Source organism: Penicillium pulvis, assembly GCF_028828015.1.
Source record: "Penicillium pulvis strain IBT 33274 chromosome Unknown contig_12_segment0_segment0, whole genome shotgun sequence".
Classification (NCBI taxonomy): Eukaryota; Fungi; Ascomycota; class Eurotiomycetes; order Eurotiales; family Aspergillaceae; genus Penicillium; species Penicillium pulvis.
This window is the reverse complement of record NW_026643072.1, coordinates 4,263,271-4,286,014: the sequence shown is the minus strand read 5'-3', so window position 1 is coordinate 4,286,014 and position 22,744 is coordinate 4,263,271. Positions and strand designations below refer to the sequence as shown.

General features: G+C 49.0%; 5 protein-coding genes across 5 annotated transcripts; 2 read left to right on the top strand and 3 right to left on the bottom strand.

Moving 5' to 3' along the window:
- Positions 1-1,641: 1,641 nt before the first annotated feature.
- Positions 1,642-2,433, top strand: esdC (GTP-binding protein EsdC; the record flags this gene model as incomplete). Its single annotated transcript, XM_057062377.1, has 1 exon — positions 1,642-2,433. One exon carries the CDS (start codon positions 1,642-1,644, stop codon positions 2,431-2,433), a length of 792 nt encoding a protein of 263 aa, XP_056926339.1.
- Positions 2,434-6,123: 3,690 nt separating this feature from the next.
- Positions 6,124-6,958, bottom strand: N7503_002829 (GPI anchored serine-threonine rich family protein; the record flags this gene model as incomplete). The annotated part of the gene is made up of 4 exons (XM_057062376.1): positions 6,124-6,535; positions 6,598-6,729; positions 6,776-6,854; positions 6,907-6,958. 4 exons carry the CDS (start codon positions 6,956-6,958, stop codon positions 6,124-6,126), a joined length of 675 nt encoding a protein of 224 aa, XP_056926338.1.
- A 1,418-nt stretch (positions 6,959-8,376) lies between these two features.
- On the bottom strand, positions 8,377-10,083 carry N7503_002828 (alpha-amylase; the record flags this gene model as incomplete). Its single annotated transcript, XM_057062375.1, has 7 exons — positions 8,377-8,398; positions 8,470-8,722; positions 8,771-8,993; positions 9,043-9,063; positions 9,134-9,157; positions 9,204-9,799; positions 9,858-10,083. 7 exons carry the CDS (start codon positions 10,081-10,083, stop codon positions 8,377-8,379), a joined length of 1,365 nt encoding a protein of 454 aa, XP_056926337.1.
- An 824-nt stretch (positions 10,084-10,907) lies between these two features.
- On the bottom strand, positions 10,908-12,613 carry N7503_002827 (alpha-amylase; the record flags this gene model as incomplete). Its single annotated transcript, XM_057062374.1, has 2 exons — positions 10,908-11,543; positions 11,600-12,613. 2 exons carry the CDS (start codon positions 12,611-12,613, stop codon positions 10,908-10,910), a joined length of 1,650 nt encoding a protein of 549 aa, XP_056926336.1.
- A 2,583-nt stretch (positions 12,614-15,196) lies between these two features.
- Positions 15,197-22,710, top strand: N7503_002826 (uncharacterized protein; the record flags this gene model as incomplete). Its single annotated transcript, XM_057062373.1, has 6 exons — positions 15,197-15,553; positions 15,602-15,777; positions 15,831-21,773; positions 21,825-22,030; positions 22,091-22,604; positions 22,662-22,710. 6 exons carry the CDS (start codon positions 15,197-15,199, stop codon positions 22,708-22,710), a joined length of 7,245 nt encoding a protein of 2,414 aa, XP_056926335.1.
- Between the last annotated feature and the right edge of the window lie 34 nt (positions 22,711-22,744).

Here is a 22,744-nt window from a genome sequence, read left to right as displayed (position 1 = left end):
TTCTTACAACGCGAGCGCCCATATACTCCAAGTAGCATTTGAAAATCTCGAGCTAGACTAGTCATGAATCAAAATCTCGAAATAAACGATTGAATATCAATTTGCAATCTTGGAAACATGTTACAAGGAAAATAGCAGGCTTCCCAGGAACCAAGCGCTTTCAAGTCCGACCAACCCTTGACAATGCAGCCTATTTATGTATTTTATTCAATCAGCACTGTTAGCCCAGGTAAGATACTGTATGCAGGGATTCAAGATCCATGGACTTAGTTGTTAGTCTCTACTAATCCAAGAGAGAGCCGCAACGAAGAGCTTGTTATCATCTCAGGAGTACATTCCAGTTAAGTATGCCTTGTGGATATGACCGTAACACCGGGCCAGACGAGCTATTATTATTCGACCACGTTGTACCCTTGTACCCTTGTACCCCACGCACGGGAATTTCGGCATGCGCAACTAGTCTGAACTGACAACGAAGACCAATCACCTCGATCTAGTCTGAATTAGGACGTGTAGCGTCAACTGAAGGGAATCAATTTATGCCACTGCGGCATGCAGGGCCGAGGAAAGGCAGTATCCGGAAAACTGGCCAATTTATCCCTCTTGCAGAATCATTCTGTGCCATGTACAGAGTACATGTAGATGTACATGCGGGATAGATATTGATTCTTGGCTCGCATTGGCCCTGTTGGGAGTTGGCGGGGAATCAGCAGGACTAGAACCGGCAGGATTACGTTGAATTTTCCCGTCATCAAACCTTCGGGATGTGAATGTGGACTGTGCGCAGATCATAGTTTAGTAGCATAATGGTTTCTATTCTTGTTGCGAGGCATATTCAGGTAGTTCTGTAGTATGGCCGTTGGGGAAGGCGTGGTCTTTATCCAAGGCTGTATAGAGCTTCGTATAGGGACGAGAGGCTAGAGCAACTTAGAAATGATGCATGGATGATGGAATGATGGAAGGGAATCCTGCTGCAGGAAAAGAGCAAGCATGAGGCTGATTCGATGACAGCCCCTCACTCGGTCTCACCGATAGCGTCAAGTACAGGGGGTTGATTGGATGAGGGGGAGGTTGACAGCCCATCACTGCGCAACACACTCCACAGCCAATCAAATGGCTGGAATACCCGCTCACCCCAAAGACACACTTTCTGCAGTGGTCGATCCATTCGATTCCCTTAAAAACTGTCCATAACCGCCCAGGCGGATTCTTCCTTTCTTTCTTCAGCGAGTTTTTGTTGTTGGAGCTGTTCATTCGACTTTGAATCCAGGCACTGGTTGTCCGGTTCTTTTTTTCTCCCCTTTATACTATTCTTAATTTTTTTACCACTAAACGAGCTGTGCTCTGCTAGTGTTTACCCTATTCTGCCTTGCTTTGATTCAATATTCGATTTCAATTTCACAGTTCTGCCTCATCGTTGCCGGTCAACGTTGCGCCTTGCTGTATCAGCTCTATCAACAAACACGTTAATCTAATCTCGCTCGATTCCGTTTATATTCTTGTCGTGGACTGGTTCCCTTCGACAATTGCAAAGATTCAAAGACATCCAACTCCAATCAGACTCCGGTAGTTCTGATTGACATATTTGACTCTTACGTCCTACGACAACTATATAACACTTGATTTATTTGATCAATCATAATGGCCGCCGTTCAACTCAAGTTTTCCCTGCGGACCTCGTCCAATGTCAAGACCGTCCACTTGGTCGGCTCCTGGGACAACTATGCCCGTCAACTGCCACTCTCTGGTGAGGAAAAGCCCGGTGCCTGGGCTGGCAAGTTCCGCTTCCAGACCTCCATGCTCCAACTCGGTACCCGCTACTGGTACTACTACATCATGGATGGGTACCACGTCTCCCACGACCCAGCAGTCGAGTATACCGTCGAGCCCACCACTGGCCGCAAGCTCAACATCCTCGATGTTCCCGGTGGCAAGTCCAGCTCTCGCACTACCGCCCCAAGCAGCACCCGCCGCAGCTCGAACGTCGCCCATGGCCGCTCCCTCTCGCCGTCCAAGATTCAGCACCCCAAGCCCTCAAAGCCCTACGCCTCGCGCCAGCTTCGCGAAGCCGAGTTCGGCGCCCCAACCGTCGACGACTTGACCCGCCGCTTTGCCGGCTCTCGTCTGTCCGATGATTACTCCTACTCCAACAGCCCGCCCAGCTCTGCCGGCTCGTCGCTGTCTTCCCGCTCTTCGGGATCTACTTCGCCTTCTTCTTTGTCCTCCATGAGCGACCCCCAGTCCGTTTGCTCTTGCGAACGCTACGGTATCACCCGCAAGGGAGACCGTGTCAAGCTGGACTGTGGTGGCAGCCGCTGCGGATACGCTGATGAGTCTTCCGATGCCAGCTGCTCCGAGGATGAGGATAGTGATGAGGAGTACCGCCGTGCCCGCAGTGGTGCCCGTCGCCAGGGCATCGTTGTCCGCCGTTAAACTCGACCTTTTGGTATAGTTTGTTCGGTCACCACTGCGCAGGCTGTACCCGGGGTTTGTTTCCATGTCATACACTTGGACCTGGTAGCAGGGATTCGGTTTGCGTCTATTTGATTACCTTGCTTTTGAAAAAAGAAAATACAAAAAAACAACCCTTCCCCGTGGGTGAACCGGTTTCGCTTCCGGGGTGGGTGGGGATGGTTGATGATAAAGGGGAGGAGAGGAGAGGAGCCGTGAGAAGAGCATGAAGGAGGAGAGGAGCAAGAAGACATCGATGCCCAAATCCGATGCACCGATCCGACAATATCCACTCTGGATTGATACTTTGTACCGTCCAGACCAGTGGATCGACAAGCTTATCTCGCGCACGAGTGCGAGCCATAAGAGACATTCCCGCTCTGTGTCCTGCATGCCAATTCAACCAGGGACATGGCCTCGCGGAAGAGCCATGCATCTCGTACCCATGAGCATCCATTGATGTCCGGGCTTTTCTAAAGCTTTGGTTAGATCTTATTCTAGATGCGATGAATAATGAGATATGACCATTGGATCTCTTAGTCCTGAATCCTTTTGTAGATACCCATTGTAGCTGCCATGTACTCTAGTAGGATAGTAAACCTAAAAAGGAGGCATTTGAGTGCGTATGACTCCTTAATCACACACACATCATGTGTAGCAACTGCATAACCAGGCCACAAGGGGAACCTATTGTGATAAAGTAAGTGCTTCGGTATGTACTCGATGATTTTGGTACTATGCGTTGCTCATATTGAAATTTCTTGGGACTTTTAGTACACCTGACTATTGTTCGATATCACAAGAAGAAAATAGCCATGAAAATTATCATAAATACTGCCATGAAGAATGGCTCAAACGTCAGTATGCGCGATAGCAGGACGCTTTGAGCATGACGCAAGTTGGGAAGATCTCCGTCCTGGATATCAATTACATCCTTCTGTTTTTCCGGGCTGGATATCGCTTCCAATTATCAGACAACCAGCAAGTCGATACCGCACAAGGCGATCTGATAGCCAGATGTATCCCACGCGCCTCAAGTCCCGACGGTATCTGACTATCGCGCTTGGAAAGATCTCACGGAGTCTTTGTTATGCTGCATGCGCATTTCAAACTTCCCCTCTATCATATTTTATGCGGCAGCATGATCCATGAACCTTGCCCAGTAAAAGAGATCTACAATTCACCGAGGCTGATCTAAGTATCTTACTCGAAGGAAGGTGGAAGCTACTCTGGAGATCTAAACTCAGGCTATTGAATTCCGCTCTAGAACAGCCACGGAAGGACTTCCTTTGGGTTGGGGCTATACTCGCTCTGGAACTTGCCAACGAATATCGCCCCCCCCCCCCTTCTGATTCGTCAAATTACGACCTTTCCCTGGTTCAAGTTATACTGGCCATCCTTGATGCCATACTCTTCACATTAAACAATTGTCTCAAAGTTACGAGAATGGTGCCCCTAGAGAATACAGGTCGAAGATAGGTCCATTATCCTGAATTGAGTCGCTGAGAAGACCATTTAAGATCGTTCGAGTATTTACCAAGCATTGATCTGCGACCATCTTTACTTTAATGAACGAAATGCAAAACCAAATGCAAGGTTTCGACTACTTGAAGCCATTCGTGTCGTGAAGTGACTCCAATTCACCGTATGTCAATCGAGAGGCATGCTTCCCAGCAAAATGGAAAAGCAACACGATCAAATGGTGCCAAGCGGCAATGAACAGTGCAGTCACAGTGCTATATGATTTTCCTTTCCAGACAATTCTTCACCGAGAGTTTGCTTTACGTGAGCGAGCAGCGGACCCAGATGAATTGGATCCAAAGACCATAGTACAGATCATACCTCACCCGCCCTTCTCTCCGCACTTGCAACAGGATCTGCCGTATTCTCAGCAAGTTGAATCAGGACCATCTCATCGACAGGTTTGGCTGATTGGAATGCGGGATGATCTGGATGAATGGCTGCATGGATCTCCTATATTTCCTGAACACAAGGAGTCGCGGAGCGTATACGGGCGAGGGGGAGCTGATTTGAATGAGTAGCTAGACCAAAAGGTACGGGGGCCCAAGAAGGGATTTGATCGAAGGATGTCATGTTTCTGAAGCCCACGTCAAAGTTGGAGTTCTTAATCACCTCGCAACCCAACAGATGCCATCCAATGACCACACAACCCCAGAGGATCTCCAATAACAGACGCAGACACGAGTAGTGTAGCACCCCCCGACGGTGACTATGATTCAAACCACCCGAGGACTGATCGGTGAACGGATCGATTTGCGACAACGGTGGAATGACACCAAAGTCACCGTGACAGACGCTCAGTTGTTGAACAATGCACCAACGTTGTGCTTGGAGTCTTCTCGCCCAGCCAGGCTAGTTCCCAAGGCCAGAAAAGGATAGGGAAGACGCGTGAGGAACTGCGGAATTTGTGGTCGAACAGAACTCACTTGTTCTGTTCAAGGCACTGCTGAGCTTGCGATAAATTCTGTGCCAATCGGGACCCTTGCTGCTTCATCGCTTGGAATTCCATCTGCGATTCTCGAGAAATGTTCATCACCTGATTATATTGAGTGGCGACCGGTGCGGCTTGCGGTTGAGGTAGAGGCTGCCCAGGTGGATCTGAGGCGACTGCGCCAATTGCAGTTGCTACGTGAATCGCAGCATATTTGGTCAGGAAGGCCCTGTTCATTATCTTGCAACGTCACAGAACAGGTGACAGAGTACATAGGAATAAGCCGGGAAACTGTTTTCATGGTCTTTCTCACGAGCCGCCGGTTGCCAATATATATCATAGTCGCGCGTGACTAACACTTCACCCGATATATCTTTTCGATATTGATACAATTAGCTGCAAGCTTGTAATAGCGGAGTCTCTTAATAATAGCGATCTGCAAATTGGTGATCATTGCATCGTGAAAAGACATATAGGTCGTTTCCCCTCATATGGCCGATGGGCCATCTAGCACCTGCCTTCAGATCCATCTACTCTGGCTCCTTACCAAAGAGGAAAGGCGTCTGGCATGCTCAGTAGGTACGTGCCTGGGTCAAACAATCCCCGAAGAGTCGGATTCATTGAATGACCTGAACGCGAATGGTAACATAGGCAGACCACCTTAAACGGGCTGTATGATCTCATCACGCGCTCAGATCAGAGATATCAACTCGAGAGTTTAAGCCGTGATGTGCTTCCGATATATCTTGAGCCGATTGTGTGATGCTCAAAACGAGAATGAAGTGATTTTTGAAGAATGTCAGGGTGGTGAGTAAGAGAGAAGGAGGGAAGACAGAGGAGCAATATATGTATAGGCTAGGTGCTGCTGCCTGAAGGATATAAAGCAATGTTTGGATTTGGCATTTGCCTCGGCCGTAAAAATGACGAGGCATCAACTTCGAGGGGCGTAAAAACAACACCATAGCAAGAGAAGAGAAGAGAAGTAGAATTGAATTGAAACACGGACGTATCACATTAAACGTATCTTAAGTAAAGGACATGGAAATGAAAAATTATTTGTTCTAAACCTTGGAAAAATCTCAATCGCGGAATCGCGGGCATAGCAATGATGTGCGAGTATGTACCATCGGACACATACATTTACAAAAGCCCTTCAATGGCACCTGGCAGCGCGTAGCTGCATGTTCAAGGTAACTAGTCTCTTGCCGTGACGTAGCCGCTTACAGCATGAAAGCCAAAGCACCACCGACAACTCCAAGAGCAGCAGCGGGGTGTGCAGCAATAGCGAAACCAGCACCAGTGGACTGGGTGGCAGTAGCAGCGGCAGTGGAGTTAGTACCGGAAGAAGCAGAGGTCTGCATGCCAGAAGCGGTGCTTGCGGTGCCGCTAGTGATAGCAGCAGTACCAGTCATAGTCATAGTAGTGGTCATACCAGAGCCAGTGGAAGTGGTGGTTGACACGGCATCATTGGAGCTCGCAGTAGAGGTCTTAGTAGTCGACGAGGTAGAAGACTCAGTGGACGAGGAAGAAGTAGACGAGCTAGCCGACTCAGTCACGTTGAACTGGTTAGACTGAGCCAGGATGCCAGTGTTGTGGTCGGCATCGGACTTCAGGCTGATCTGGTAACCGTGTCTATTGTCAAGTTAGATCAAAAGGTCAATTCAAATGAAGTATCGAGGCCCAATTATTCATACCCCGAAGCAATGTCGCCAACATTCACGGTGTAGGAACCATCAGAGGTGCTGATGTCGGTGGCGAGCTTCTTGTTGACGGTAGGGTAGACAGCGTTGTTGGTGAGGTAGATATCGAGGCTGGTCTCATCGGTGCTGATTGGGTTAGCTTGAAGAACTCGCGGTTGGTGTGGGTACATACTTGACAAAGGTCCACTTCACATCGAGAGAGCTGGAGGCGGCAATATCGGCGCCCTCCTTGGGCTCGGTGACCTCAATAGCTAGAAGATAATTCAGCAGAAGTCTTAAAGATGAGGGTTGGGGGAGGATTACCTCCAACGGAGATGGCCATGGCCAGAGCAGACAAAGCGAGTGTGAAACGCATGGTTGCGTGTTAAAAATGCAAGCTTGTAATTAAACGAGTGATGGGGGATGATGAAGAAGGAAGGAGGAAGAACGAAGGAAGAACAGAGGTAAACAAGTGATAACGAGTGATGAGAGACGTGTTGAAGATTGTAGATGTTGATGACAGGAAAGTTAGATTAAGTAGTACCAGGCACGACTAAGAAAACTAAGAAAACGAACGCGGAACAAAGTCTCAGAATATGCCCCTCTAACGGCAAAGCAAACCTGAAAACGAATCTAATAATATCTGAATCAACGCGATTATCTATGGAGGCGATGCCTTTGCAATGCGATGGCATTCAGGGTCTCTAGAAGGTAACCATGGACCTCCCCATGAAGCGGGAACTCATCCCGGTGCTAGCGCGCTAGCGCACGAGCGCACACAAAATTTTCATTTCGCCAAGGCAATCAAAGCCCCAAATCCGACACCGAATTGGATCGGAAATACCCACTGTTCTGAGAGTCAAGTTGCACCTGGAAGATGTTTCTGCGCTAGCCAATGTATTGGTCAGTATTTTCGCATACGTCGGACTAGGATTCAGCCGATTGGTCTGATAAAGACCCTTGTAGACCCTTCCCCACTTAGTGTATTTTAGCAGCTCCGTTAGTGAGGAACGGGCTTCAATGGCGCCCATGGCGGTGCGCTAATCCTCGGCTCGAGCTAGCGCCCGATAAGCCCGGTGCTTGGGTGCCGTATGTATGGTATTTTTGGTATGCAAATTTTGTGTATTTAATCCTTATCTTGGTATCAACTTTACATGGATTGCAAGGTTACATTCTGATTACCACCTATAAATTGGACATGCAGCCCCTGATACGGCCCGCACATTGAGGCTGTTGCCATCTGCAAATCGCCCCGTTCATCACCACATACACGAGAACATCAGAAATGTGTATGATGCTGGTGGCAAGTCTCAACATTCCTCCTGTGCAAGGTTTGGAAGAATAAAAAGAATAATGGGCAAAGCCTAAATACGAGATTTACAGTCGTATAGAACCCAACGAGAAATGTATTACTTCCTTACAAGATAGATCGAGCGCGAGAGTTGGTGGAGATTAACATGGCTTGGCGAAAGCTCGACTGTGCTTAAGCCTTCCGCGGATTGCCGCATGGGGAAACCAACAAACCGGGACTTGGGCCTACAATCCCTGCCCTAAGACATCCATTGCTGACCCACGCGAGAATTCAGGAACATGGCCACAATGTCTCACCGAGCATGTGCCGACTATGTTTAGCGCTGTCATGTTTGCGAGTGACGTGTTACAAGGCTAATTAGGCTACACTGCAGAGTAACAAGTCACTGTCACACGAGATGGCACCACATAAAGATTAAAAATTAAGACTTCAAAAGGGGGTGACAGGGATCAATGCCACTTGATAAAGTCGCAACGGCGCTACTACTCATATATATGCAAATCACTAGTAAAAGTGGTTAGCTTCAGGCCCTCCGCAAGCCACAAAAGATAAGAAAATCAGGAGAGAGGACGTACTGCTCCTTTGGGAAAATGTTTCGATCGACCGCAGCACAGTCAACCCAAACACTGACACTCATTGCACCGACGGGGAAAGCACCGTAGCCCCACCAATCAATAACAACAGACGCAGACTGGTTCCCTAATACATCAACCCACGTCTGTCCCGTATTATTTCGACCAATAAACATTCGCTTCCGGTTAGGCCCTGCATTACTGATGACACAGGCGAGTCCGGAAGAACATCCGGGAACACCACCACGGACAAATCCTGGTATGTGTCAGCTTCAATGAAAGGTGGCTCAGGGACGAGACGAACCGATGCAGTTTGGTTGGTCAAAGTAGTCTTTCTGTTCTCCATACGCGTATAGCTGTCGTGCCTTGGCGAGTATGGGAATCTTTCCGCTGCAGGCGGGTGTCATCGGGTCTGTCACGTTGGCTCGGATCCCGTAAATATCACCGTAAAATAAGCAAGGGAAGCCCCCCTTTCGAAGCAGAATCAGTGCATATGATATCAGCTTGAATTCGGGGGCGACAGGAGTCTATGCTGGTCAGTGGTGAGGCTGACATGAAAGGGGGCTATGTACTTACTTCTAGCATCTGTCCAGGTTGCTTCAGGGCTGAAGTTAGTATGGCCATACGAGGCGGTAATTCACAAGAAGACTGGTATTGGTGTACTCACCGTATCGTGGTTTGCAACAATCGTCTGTATAGATTAGTACCGATCTTAACTTTGTTGAGAGGTTGCTTACCACAGCATGATCTGGCCTGCATTGCACCAAGGTATCATCAAAGATACCACGTAGGTCAGCGGCCCGCTTATGGGATAACTTCGAGAATTTTTCCAGAAGAGGCACATCATAAGCTACTACAGTGTGCCCCAGCTTGTCAAGATAATCAAGTAGGGCTGGAAGATGTCCAGTCCAATACTCGCCAATAACAAAAAAGTCCGGGTTAGCAGTCTTTTGAACGTGAGCCACAAAGTCTTTTTGAAAACCTGCGGAGATATGCTTTGCGGCATCCAGCCTCATTCCACTGAGGGATAGTTCATCGGTGATCCAAGTCCCCCAGTTGAAGAGATCCTGCCGAACTTCAGGATGGGAATGATCTAGATTAGAGAACATGAGGTAGTCATAATTCCCAAGTTCCGTCGAGACATCTGACGCCCATCCCTTCCCAGGCGCGAAAGTCTTATAGATGGCCTGCTGCTTGCTCTTATCGTCCCAGTCAACACCGCTGAAATGTTGCCAGCGGTATTTCATAGAACTGTAAGATTCACCGCGACCGGAGAAGTCAAAGCCTACCCAACCATCTATTTTCAATGGCTTGGATACCTCCACATTTCTCTCTAAACAGAAAGTATTAGTGAAAATCTCCCAAATCTCCAATACGTAGAGATAACATACCTTGCGGATCTACTTCAACGGCCTCGAACTGCTCGGGAAAGTCCGCTCCAGCCTTGTGATTGAGAACAGCATCCCAAATAATTCCGATACCTAGTTCACGCGCCTCACGCACGAACTCCACTAGTTCCTTCTTACTACCCCATTTTGTGGAGATTGACCCCTTCTGATCAAACTCCCCAAGATCAAACAGATCGTAAATGTCATACCCATTGCCGTTGGGATCCATTCCCTTGCAGCCGGGCGGAACCCATATTTGATGAATTCCGAGGCTTTTGAGGTCTGGAAGCGCACATCGCAAACGGTTCCAGTGGCATTGATCGGCAGGTACATGCCACTCAAATGCTTGGAAAATTAGTGCATTTTCTGGGGCAGCCCATGCACGTGGAAGATCGACGTGCGCTTGTCAAATAGGTTATTATATTAAACTTGGATCCCCGGATTCGAGCTTTGTCACCGTCTGTGTACACACCTTGTTCTGTATGGGTTCCTTTTGTTTTCCGGTGGAGCCCGGTACACCACGAGATGAAGGAAATCATTCTCCGGATCTCTCGGCAACGACCGTTAACTTTTCTGGCAAAGAAACAATTCTTGTTGGACCTCGGGAATTGATGGCATGAAGGACCTTTCAGAAACGTAATTTTGTTGCCTTGACTTCAAGTTCAGTTGAGCTTCTCAGATGTCTCACTGTACCTGATAAAAGTTGCGGGTCGGTGGAGTCAGAAAATTCATTCGGTGGGTCTCTCTATTTTTGTCTTACCAAATGAAAACACCCCGTAAATTAATTGACTTTGACCTTCAGTTCGCGAGACGGACTTGCAATTTAACCGAAATTAGTATTTGATAAGCTAGGAGTTTCGATAAATACCTTAATATGCACGAGATACCCTAATCATTATGTCAAGCCCAGAAAATATGTACATTGGGTGTGGAAATATCACAAAACAAAAGTGACTCCTTATGGTCGGAAAGAAACAATCAAGATCCACGCATGATCTTAAGTAGAAAGATATGAAAACAAAGTGCAATGTCGAGGAAAAATTATGATTCAACTTAGAACACAAGGGTCATCAAAGCCAGGAAGAAAGCACCGAAGGCTGCTTGCCCAGTAACCTGTTGAGCCTTGGTCCCAAGCGAAGTTGTTACCCCAGTCTTGACTTGTGTGTAAGTAAGATTGGCCGCAGAGTAGCCGCAGATTCCACTACCCGACATAAGAGCGGTAGGGAAGAACACCCGCGGCAACCCAGAATCCATATCGACAACCAAAGTTGCGTCCCATTCATTAACCATATATGTCTTGCAGCTCAAGACCTCCGTAATATTCGTACCAGCATTGTATGTGGCTGGCAAAGTGAGCGTGTATGGGCTGGAGTCCGTGCCTTGGTTGGAAAGGAGCATGATGACCTGGCGCCCCTCGACACCCTTTGTGAACGCAATTTCACTGCTTCCTTCGTAGATGTTGTAACTCGCGGTATCGACGTAGCTGCTATCCATTCGATAGGCGTGCTTGCGAATCTTGTTGAGTGTGGTGATCACAGGAACAAGCACACTGCTGTTATCGTACCCAGATTTCCAGAGGGCCGCGCGGTTGAGGGGGGTGCCAGCTCCTTTGAAATGTTGTTCCTGACCTTGATAGATGAAGGGGACACCGTCAAACAGGAGTGTCCAGGTCACGGCATTCTTGGCGAGCTGTAGAGTATCTGATTAGTACGGAAGCTGGATGATATGTAGGTAAAGCTACATACCGAGATGTCATCCGTGAAGCTGGCGAAACGCTCCACGTCGTGGTTTTCGGAGAAGGAGACCAGCGCATTGACATCGGGACATGATGTCTTCATCGTTTGCACTTGGTCGACCAGCACGGAAACATTCCCCTGTGTGAAAGCCGCCAACATGGAGTAGTAGATGGGGTAATTGGGCAGACTACCCATGTAATTGGTCTGATAATCACAGATAATACTCGCTTCTTGTTGCATGACCTCTCCAGTCATAAATGCACCAATCTCGTCGGAGTATCTTCGCAAAAAGGAAGGGGTGACACTCTTCGCAGCATCGATACGGAGTCCATCAATGGAATATTCGCTCATTGTGTCGCGTGTCCAATTCAGAAGCAGATCTTGAACATCGGCATGCTCAGTGTACAGATCAGGCAGAGCAGTCTGGTTGTCACCAGTCTGACAAAGCTGCGCGTCGGTAAAGTTGTTCCAATTCGTAATGATGCAGTAAGGATGAAAGTAGTCCTCATTGTTGAACGGCGTGAAGACAGAGTAGTCAATGCTGGTAGCAGGGTTGCTGTAGTTCGTCATATAGGCCATGTTGTTGATAACCGTGTCCATCATCAGGTACATGCCTCGGTCGTGAATCTCTTTGCTTAAGTCCAGCAAGTCTTGCTTTGACCCAAAGTGCGAGTTGAGGGAATATAGATCCAGTGGCCAATACCCGTGGTAGGCTTCTCCATATGAGACGCGACCTGCGACATTTTCGATAATAGGGGAGATCATAACCGCATCGAACCCCATGTCCTGGATGTAGTCGAGTTTGTCGATCGTTCCTTGCCATGTTCCTCCACAATATAGACCCGCGGAAGCATTGCAAGGCGCTGTTATCGAGCCGTCGGTCCGGGCGAAGCGATCAGTCATCGTCTGGTAGACTGTTCTGGTCTTCCATTGCTCAATGCTCGCTGCTAATGCTGATTCAATAACGAATGATACGGCAAAAGCGCCACCTGCCAAGCGGCAGAGAGTTGATGAAATTCGCATCGCGACACGGGACGCGCTAGATGCGCCAGCCGAGAGATGCGCACAATAATATAAAAGGTGAGAAGTCGTGCGGTGAGTTTTTAACGAAGGGATAGGCAAAGGTGGCCGACAAAAAGCAAATTAAAGAGTGACACAAAGCTCAGTGAATGAGAGCTTTGGAATGATATTGAAGCAAGTGAAGAGACTAACGACTAACGCATAGCCAAAGGAGAACAGAGAGGGGAAATCTACCGGATCCAGACGTGAACCGAGGAAATCCGGCTGGAGCAGGGAATAACGCCCTAGCTTGTCTAGCGGCATCGTGGCGATCATTTGGCCCATGAATCCTGGGCAGCCGGAGCACAAAAAGTGATGTGACCTGATTAACTAGTGTATTTCCTGTCCAATCCTGTCCAATCCTGGGCTGGCATTTCCGCCAGAGTGCCTTTCTCCTCACAGCCAAGATAGTTTATCACCTTGTTGCGATAGCACCATGGAACACTCACAATCCTCACAATCCTTTGGAAAACCGACAAGTTGGAATTTCCCCGGTGGTGGGGTGAACAAAGTGGAGCGGGACTAGTTATTTTTTATCCTGAAGACACTGCAGGTACAGCACCAGAGAAGTTATGGAGAAGACTGAGGAATGAGCTTGGCTCAGTCACTGTGGGCCTTGACGCCCACCCCAACAGCCATGATTCATGACTATGAAGTGCCCCGGTGGCTGAGACATTTCTCCATGTATTTCCGGGTGGCCGCGGTTAAGCCGCGAGTTTGGAAATGGGGAATGCGCACTAGACTGGGTAAATAGACTGAGACAGTAAGTGAAAAAGGTTTGGACTGATATTATCCTTGTCGCTCCACTCCGAAGACCGATAACTGATTACCAAATCCTGGCATTACCTTCAATACCTTGGCGTCACTATCACCAATATTTCGAGATCTGAGACATGCATGTGAACACGGGATTTGGGTTGTTGGCGCACAAAGAAACTGAGTTTGACCCGAGAAATCGCCAGATAAAAGCCGTTGATTAGAAGTCATCTGAACGATTCAACCTTGGAAGATATAAGATTTCGGACCTCACCAAATTTACTGGAAGTCAAGCATTTCAGATTAAGTCTGGTCCCTGCACGGGTGGAACAAAGATATCGATAGCCCCTGATAGTCAAAAGTACCGTATCCCCGAAACGAATAATAATGGATACATAGAACAGTCTCTTGGCACTATGTCTGAAGATCAGCCATTGGCTGTCAAATCTGCAACAGGGGTCTTACCAAAGATAAGAGCTCCATGGTAAATGACCGAACCGTGGTTTTGAAGTGAAACCGTATCAGGTACAGGGGTCATGAAACTTCCATACCGAGTTGAAAATTACAAACGGTTATTTTCAGTCGGCTCAATCCGATGGATCCACCGGAGCCGAACCAATATCGGGACTTGACAACGGCGCCATCCCGACAGGTACCGGGATATATTAGGGGGGCCTGAAAACCGAGGGATAACGAAAACTGCCACATTGAGGAGGGAATAAATACTTAAGGAGATAGATGGACTTCGATCTCGATCCACAAATTACCACAGCTGTACCCGTACCTGGTGAGAATACATAATCTATCCGTGGGTGGAGTATCCAAACGAACTTACTGAAACTTACTGAAACTGGATGTCACCCATGTGGGAACGAGACAGGGGTCCACGTTTTTGTGATCCGTCGTATAAAATTGACGTATAATGTTCCAAGAATTTGATCCTTATGGGTACTATGAGTGGGTCTGTGAACGGTTTGCTAGAGCGCATCTCTGCCCAAGTAAAATAGTGGAAACAAATAATAACCAAATAGGAGAAATACGAAAGTCGCATAAGCGAAAACGAATGATTTTCCGGAAGAATACAGGTATTTCGATCCTCCGATAGGCGTTCGCACCCAATTATAGATCGTATGAGCCTTCCAGGATCGTTCAGAGATAAAAAGTCAATCCTACGCCTTTCGAACGAATGAGGCCGTATTACACTTCGGTGTGCATTTTTGTCTTCGTATTTGTAGTCCGTTTGCCTCTCCAAGAAAAAGCCAGGTTGTAAATTCCACGGAAAAGGACTGCTCGCATAGGGCTGATGAGAATGGTACCGGATTACACCGGCTCAAGGTGCTCCGCAGGCCCTGATGTGCTGAATTGAATCGGAAGGAAACCGATGTCTGTGCTAATGCCAAGCAGCATTAATCATTTCAGCCTCGTTTCGTGTCTCATTTGTAAGTCAAGAATAGAAATGTAGACTAGGCTAGCCTCTTAGTTCCAGCGCGATACCTAAGCACCACACGCCACTAAATACTCCGTCATCTGGGCATTTTCCCTATGTGATCAATTATTTTCTTATGCATTGATTTACTTTTCTTTTCCTTCTCGTATCCCTGACATTTTCGGCATCTGCAGTGAATGCCGTCCACTCGTTTTTGAAAGCGACTCTTTGGCCCTGGCTCTGCAGCCCAAGAGTGAGCTTTGCGCATTTTCTTGACCTGCATTTTCCTGCCCTGCATTCTGTTCTCCTGAACAACACTCTCGTTTGAAATTCGAAAACTTTGAGGTTTCCAACACCCTGCAGCAATGGGGTGGTGGTCCTCTCTTGCGCTCGTTGCGCTTTGCGCCAGATCCGCCGTTTCTTGGCCCTACGACCCGTCGTTAACGCAATACAATTTGAACGAAAATCAAACCGCAACAAATCCCGCGGATTACTGGGGATCATGGCCGGATCATGATGGAGACTACTTCCCTTCACCAGATAACTGGCGATTCCCGTTCTACACTATCTTCTTGGATCGCTTCGTCAACGGCGATCCTACAAATGACAATATTAATGGAACATTATTCGAACATGACCTGAACTCCAACCAGATGCGTCACGGTGGTGATGTAGCTGGTTTGGTGGATACTTTAGATTATTTGCAGGGAATGGGCATTAAGGTATGTGCTCCACTTTGAAGGGAAACGCGGCTGCTCACACGATAACAGGGTCTTTATCTCGCCGGAACCTCGTTGATGAATCAACCCTGGGGATTCGACGGATATTCAGCTCTCGATACAACTCTGCTTGACCAACATTATGGTACTATTCAAATTTGGCGCAATGCCATTACTGAAATCCACAAGCGGGGGATGTATGTTCTCTTCGATAACACAATCGCAACGTAAGTTAACAACCCCTCCAAGCGTTGATATCAAGCTAACATGTTTGTTTAAGAATGGGTGATTTGATCGGCTTCGACGGATATATGAATACCACGGCTCCCTTCACAGTTAAAGAGCACCAAACTACCTGGAAAACCGACCGTCGGTACGTCGATTTCGATATCGGTCAAACATACAATGACACTTGCGATTACCCTCGATTCTGGTACGAGAACGGATACCCTGTCAATGAATCTTTGATCTCTGGTCTGGTTGGTTGTTACGACAGTGACTTCGACCAGTACGGTGATGTGGAGGCTTTCGGTGTGTTCCCAGATTGGGAACGTGAATTGGCCAAGTTCGCCTCCGTGCAAGATCGTCTACGTGAATGGTATCCTCCCGTGCGCGAACGTCTGATCCGCCATTCCTGCATGATCATCGCATCCTTGGATATTGACGGGTTCCGCTACGATAAAGCCACCCAATCAACCGTCGACGCACTGGGAGATATGTCCTCCGCCTACCGCGAGTGTGCGCGCGCCGTTGGAAAGGAAAACTTCTTTATCGCTGGTGAAATCACAGGTGGAAACACCTTTGGTGCAGTGTATGTTGGTCGTGGTAGACAGCCTGATCAGCGCTCGCCGAGTCCGACCGATGCGATGAAGATGAGCAACAACACTCCGGCACAATCCTTCTTGCGTGAACTCGGCAATGAAGCGATTGATGGTGCAGCCTTCCACTATTCTACGTACCGTGCTCTTACCAGGTTCTTGGGTATGGACGGGTCGCTTTCGGCTGGTTATGATACACCTGTTGATTGGGTTGAGGCATGGAATTGGACTTTGCAAACGAACGATTTGGTGAATGCCAACACTGGAAAATTCGATCCTCGCCATATGTTTGGCGCCACCAACCAAGATGTGTTCCGCTGGCCTGCCATTGAATGGGGTGTGCAAAGGCAGCTTCTAGGCCAATTCATCACCACATTGCTTATTCCTGGTATCCCTCTTATGCTTTGGGGTGAGGAGCAGGCCTTTTATATCTTGGATGCAACCGCAGAGAACTATATCTATGGACGTCAAGCTATGTCACCTGCAAATGCTTGGGGAACCCACGGTTGCTTTGCATTGAATTCAACGCAATACTACAAATGGCCCATTGAGGCCGGTCGTGAGGGTTGTCATGATGAAACCGTCGTCTATGACCACCGCGATCCCAGCCACCCGGTGCGCAATATCATGAAGCACATGTATCAAATGCGTGAATTATTCCCTGTTCTCAACGACGGTTATATTATCAGGAACTTGTCGAAACACACAAACGAGATTCTTTACCCTGGATCTAATACAACGACCACAGAAACTGGAATGTGGTCTGTCGCCCGGTACATCAACTCCGAGATACAGGATATGGGTTCTGCTGCCAAAAACCAAACAGTCTGGTTTGTTTACCAAAATGTGAACCGAACTATGGATTATGATTTCGATTGCAACAATTTTAACCATTCCTTGCTCGCTCCATTCCCTACCGGAACCAAGGTGAAGAATCTCTTCTACCCTCACCAGGAGTTGACACTACAAGACGGACCGGCCAAGCTTTACATAAATGGATCAAACGAGCTCAACGGTTGTTATCCCAATATCACCTTGGACAGGTATGAATTCCGTGCCTATGTTCCCATCGAGACATTCGTAAAGCCCGGACCTATGGTCACCAAGTTCTCCCCCGGTCACGATTATCCTCTCCACTCGACAGTGGCACCCAATCTTTCGGAAGACGTGGAAATTGAGCTCTACTTCTCCGAGGAGATGGATTGTGACTCGGTGACAAACAATCTGTCATTCAACTCCTCAACAGAATTCGATAAGACTCCCACAGTCAAAGGGACCCCCAAATGTGGGAACATCACTGCGACAAGCACCCAGTGGATTGGACAAATCCCTAGTACCTGGAAGTGGTCGGCGAATCTCACCGGTGTTTACAACGGAGTTCACCGTTTGAACTTCAATAACATCAGCAACTCCGACAGCACCGCGTATACCAACTCGAATGACCACTTTTTGTTCCGCATTGGACAGGTCGATAACCCCATGATCTTCAGCTCTGCCAATTATTCCATCAGTTTGCTTCACCAGGAAGCCAGTAATGACACCCTTTTCATCCAGCACCACGCTGCTGGTGCTGACAAGTACCGATACTCGACGAACTGGGGATCAACCTTCTCAGACTGGAAGACCTACGCCGGTGGAAATGACACAATCGAGCGTCTGCCGTGGTCTGGCACCAAGGCGCAGGCTTGGAAGGGAGACCATGTCCGCGTTGAGTACTGGAGTCGTTGGACCGGCAGCAGCGATTACGTTCAAGAAGGCGACGTGAACTGGGGATCTACCCAGCGTCGTTTCCCCCATGTCTTCTTCAACGGCCCGTACAATGAGTACGGATACGACGGCGGCCTGGACAACATCATGCGCCTAGACGAGAAAGACGGAAACTGGAAATACCATTTCACTTCTGAGTGGCCCGCAGTTGGACAGCTCAACATTTGGGGCATCAACCCTGACGGGCAGCCAGATCAGAGCTGGGTGCTGGGTGATGTCGATCTTGACAACGTTCTGGATCGCATGCCGCCATCATCTCTTTCCGCTACGTTGATCAATATCACGGAGACTCCATCAAAGGGCTACCTTTCCTGGGAGCTCCAAGTCAACGACGGAACTCAACGATACCAACTTGTAGCTGTCGGATCTCAATCTATTCAGATCGCGATGTATGTGCTTTTCTGGCTTGTGCCTTTGTTGTCTGGCTGTGGCTGTGTCTACATTTTCATGAAGTCCTTCTACAAGGTCAAGTTCAACCAAGTTGGTGTCAGTGAGAAGCGAAGCTTGGCCCCGATGGTGCTCTTGCAGAAGTTCAAGCCGTTTAACAGTCTGATGGGAGGTTCTGAGAATCGTCTGTTCCGTCTGGGTGGCGCCAAGTCCTCTTTCATGCAAAGTACAACTGCTCTGGGGGCAGTGGGTGCGACAGATAAGCGACGCATGGTTCTCATCGCCACCATGGAATATGATATCGAGGATTGGGCCATCAAGATCAAGATCGGAGGTCTTGGTGTTATGGCTCAGCTCATGGGCAAGACTCTCGGACACCAAGATCTGATCTGGGTCGTTCCCTGCGTCGGCGGCGTTGACTACCCGGTCGATCGAGTCGCAGAGCCTATGACCGTGACTATTCTGGGTAGCGCGTATCAGGTTCAGGTGCAGTACCATACCTTGAAGAACATCACCTACGTTCTCCTCGATGCGCCCGTGTTCCGTCAGCAGTCAAAGTCTGAGCCATACCCTGCTCGCATGGATGACTTGGACAGTGCAGTCTACTACTCAGCCTGGAATCAGTGTATTGCCGAAGCGATCAAACGTTTCCCAATTGACCTCTACCACATTAACGATTACCACGGATCTGTTGCTCCCCTTTACCTTTTGCCCGACAGAACCATCCCCGCCTGTCTCTCTCTCCACAACGCCGAGTTCCAGGGTCTTTGGCCCATGCGCACTGTTAAGGAGCGAAAAGAAGTCTGCTCGGTCTTCAATCTTGATGAAGAAACTGCGCGCCGTTACGTCCAATTCGGAGAGGTCTTCAACTTGCTTCACGCTGGAGCAAGCTACCTCCGCGTGCAGCAACAAGGTTTCGGTGCTGTCGGTGTGTCAAAGAAATACGGCAAGCGATCTTACGCTCGTTATCCTATTTTCTGGGGTCTACGCAAAATCGGTAACTTGCCGAACCCTGATCCCTCGGATGTCGGAGAATGGACCAAACAGCCTACCAAGGAGGAGGATATCACAGTCGATGCTCAGTACGAAGCAGGTCGTGGTGAACTCAAGAGACAAGCACAGGAGTGGGCTGGCCTTGAGCAGAACCCCGACGCTGATCTCTTGGTTTTCGTCGGTCGTTGGTCCATGCAGAAGGGTGTCGATCTGATCGCTGATGCCATGCCCGCTGTAATGGAAGCTCGTCCCAACGTGCAGCTTATCTGTATCGGTCCTGTGATTGATTTGTACGGAAAGTTCGCCGCGCTGAAGCTCGGTCGCATGATGGAGGTTTACCCCGGACGAGTATTCTCGAAGCCGGAGTTCACTGCTCTGCCGCCTTTCATCTTCTCTGGTGCCGAATTCGCCCTCATCCCGTCCCGTGATGAGCCCTTTGGACTTGTCGCAGTCGAGTTTGGTCGTAAGGGTGCCCTGGGTATTGGTGCGCGTGTTGGTGGTCTGGGTCAAATGCCTGGCTGGTGGTACAATGTGGAATCCACATCTACATCGCATCTCCTCGTCCAGTTCAAGTTGGCTATTGATGCTGCGCTCAGCTCCAAGACTGCTACTCGTGCTATGATGCGCGCCAGATCTGCTAAGCAACGTTTCCCTGTCGCCCAGTGGGTTGAGGATCTCGAGATCCTGCAATCCACAGCCATTCAAGTTCACAACAAGGAGTCGACCAAGGGTCCTCTAAGCCGCCTTCAAACGCCCAGAGATAGCACCATCAGATCTCCAAGTGGGGAATTGAGCCCGCTGCCTTCCCCAGGAATGCATTCCGCGTTCCCCCATTCCAGAGATAGCAGCTACTCCAGCTTCAACCAGGTCACCGACTTGGGACCCCCGAGTCGCAATATTTACAGCCGTGATGCGGGTCCTGAGACTGAAAAGCCAAAGTCTGGTCTGAGCCGTTCTCTGTCTCTCGGTGTGCGATCGGGTCCTGGTCATCGTGGAACCCGCCGCAATGGTCAAAGCAGCGAAGACTCAACAGAGACTGACAGCGAAATTGACGCCATTGCCGAAGAAAGCGGTGATGATGATAGCAATGAGGAGTACACTCTGACCGCGGCCCAGCTCGAGGAGAGCAGACACGCACACGCTTTTCAGCGACACGATATCCCAATGCATAGACGTGTCCCAAGTCAAGAGTCTGTGCATGCTAGGTACATGTCCCCTCTGGCAAGCCCGGGTCTGGCCAGCCCCGGCACACCACCAGCCGCCGATCAGCTTCTTCTGCCTCCTCGATCCTTTGCCGAGACCAACAGACTGAGTAGCGCCTCTGTGCTGTCGCTCGACTCCGTGGTCGGCAACAAGAAAGACTTCAGACTGCAGAAGGTTGACCCATTCTTCACTGATGGCAACGGCGAATACTACCACACCTTCGAGTCAATGTTGGCTGATCTGAACGGATCCAACTCCGAAGGCTCACTCTGTATCGAGGAGTTCCTGGTCAAGAGTGAACAGGAGTGGTTCGACAAATTCCGCAACGCTAAACTGGGTCGCCACGCCCACAAGTCGCCTACCCCATCCGTCTTCCGCTCAAAACACAGTCACTCCCCAGTTCCTTCATATAATGAGGAAGGTATGACCCATGTTGCCGATAGCGAAAATGGTGATGAATGGGACGATGAATTCCTCCTCGGAAAGGACTATGTTCCTCCCACCGGACTCAGAAAATGGATGCAAATCAAGGTTGGCGATTGGCCCGTCTACTCCATCTTCCTTGCTCTTGGTCAGATCATCGCTGCAAACTCCTACCAGATTACCTTGCTCACGGGCGAAGTCGGTGAGACTGCTGAGAAGTTGTACGGTATCGCGACTACATACGCCATCACCTCTATTTGCTGGTGGCTCGTGTACCGCTACTTCAAATCTTATGTCTGTCTCTCGGCACCGTGGTTCTTCTACGGCATTGCTTTCCTATTGATTGGCTCCGCTCACTGGGAGAAGAACTCCTTCAACCAAGGATGGATTCAAAATATTGGTAGCGGATGCTACGCAGCGGCTTCATCCAGCGGATCTATCTTCTTCGCCTCGAACTTCGGTGACGAGGGAGGTGCCCCTGTCGAGACATGGATCTTCCGTGCCTGTGTTATTCAAGGTATCCAGCAGGCATACGTGATTGCTCTCTGGTACTGGGGTTCGACTTTGAGTAAGGCCTCTAGTGAAGGCCTCATCACCTCCACCAACACCATCGCTAGCACCTGGAAGATGACGTATGTATTCTCACTCTATCGGTTCCTCTGCAACTGCTAACTTTCCTATAGTGCCATCTGTTACCCTATTGCTATCTTCCTCTTCGGTATTGGTCTGCTCCTGATTTTCGGACTTCCCGATTACTACCGTCAGAAGCCAGGCAAGGTGCCTTCGTTCTACAAATCTCTCTTCCGACGGAAGATCGTTCTCTGGAATTTTGTAGCTGTCATTCTACAAAACTTCTTCCTCAGTGCACCTTACGGTCGCAACTGGAGTTGTGAGTTTCTTTCCATCCTATTCACCAGCCTCGCGATATACTAACACAACCCTTTTCTAGTCCTATGGAACTCTATCCACACCAAACCCTGGGAAATTGTCATCCTCTGCGTCGTATTTTTCGGCATAGTCTGGTGCATCTTCCTCTACATCGTCAGCCGTTTCTCCAAGCGACACACCTGGTTCCTCCCCGTCTTCGCATGCGGTCTCGGCGCACCACGCTTCATCCAGATCTGGTGGGGTGTTTCCGGTATTGGATACTACTTGCCATGGGTTGCAGGAGGACTTACTGGTGGAGCTCTCGCATCCCGCAGTATCTGGCTGTGGCTGGGTGTGTTGGATTCCATCCAAGGTCTTGGATTCGGTATCATTCTTCTGCAAACCTTAACTCGTGTTCATATGTGTTTCGCCCTCATGGCGTCGCAAGTTCTCGGTTCTATCGCAACGATCTGCGCTAGAGCTTTCGGTCCTAATGCCACTGGTCCTGGACCAGTTTCTCCAGACATGACTAAGGGCGCCGATGCGCTAGCAAATGCATGGTTTTGGGTGGCGTTGTTCTGCCAGCTTTTGATTTGGTAAGTCGAGTCGATCTGTGCTCATGAGACGATGAACATGACTAACATGATATATAGCGCTGGATTCTTGCTCTTCTTCCGGAAAGAACAGCTATCTAAACCCTAATCTTCCTTCATTTACATTGTCATTTTCATGGCGT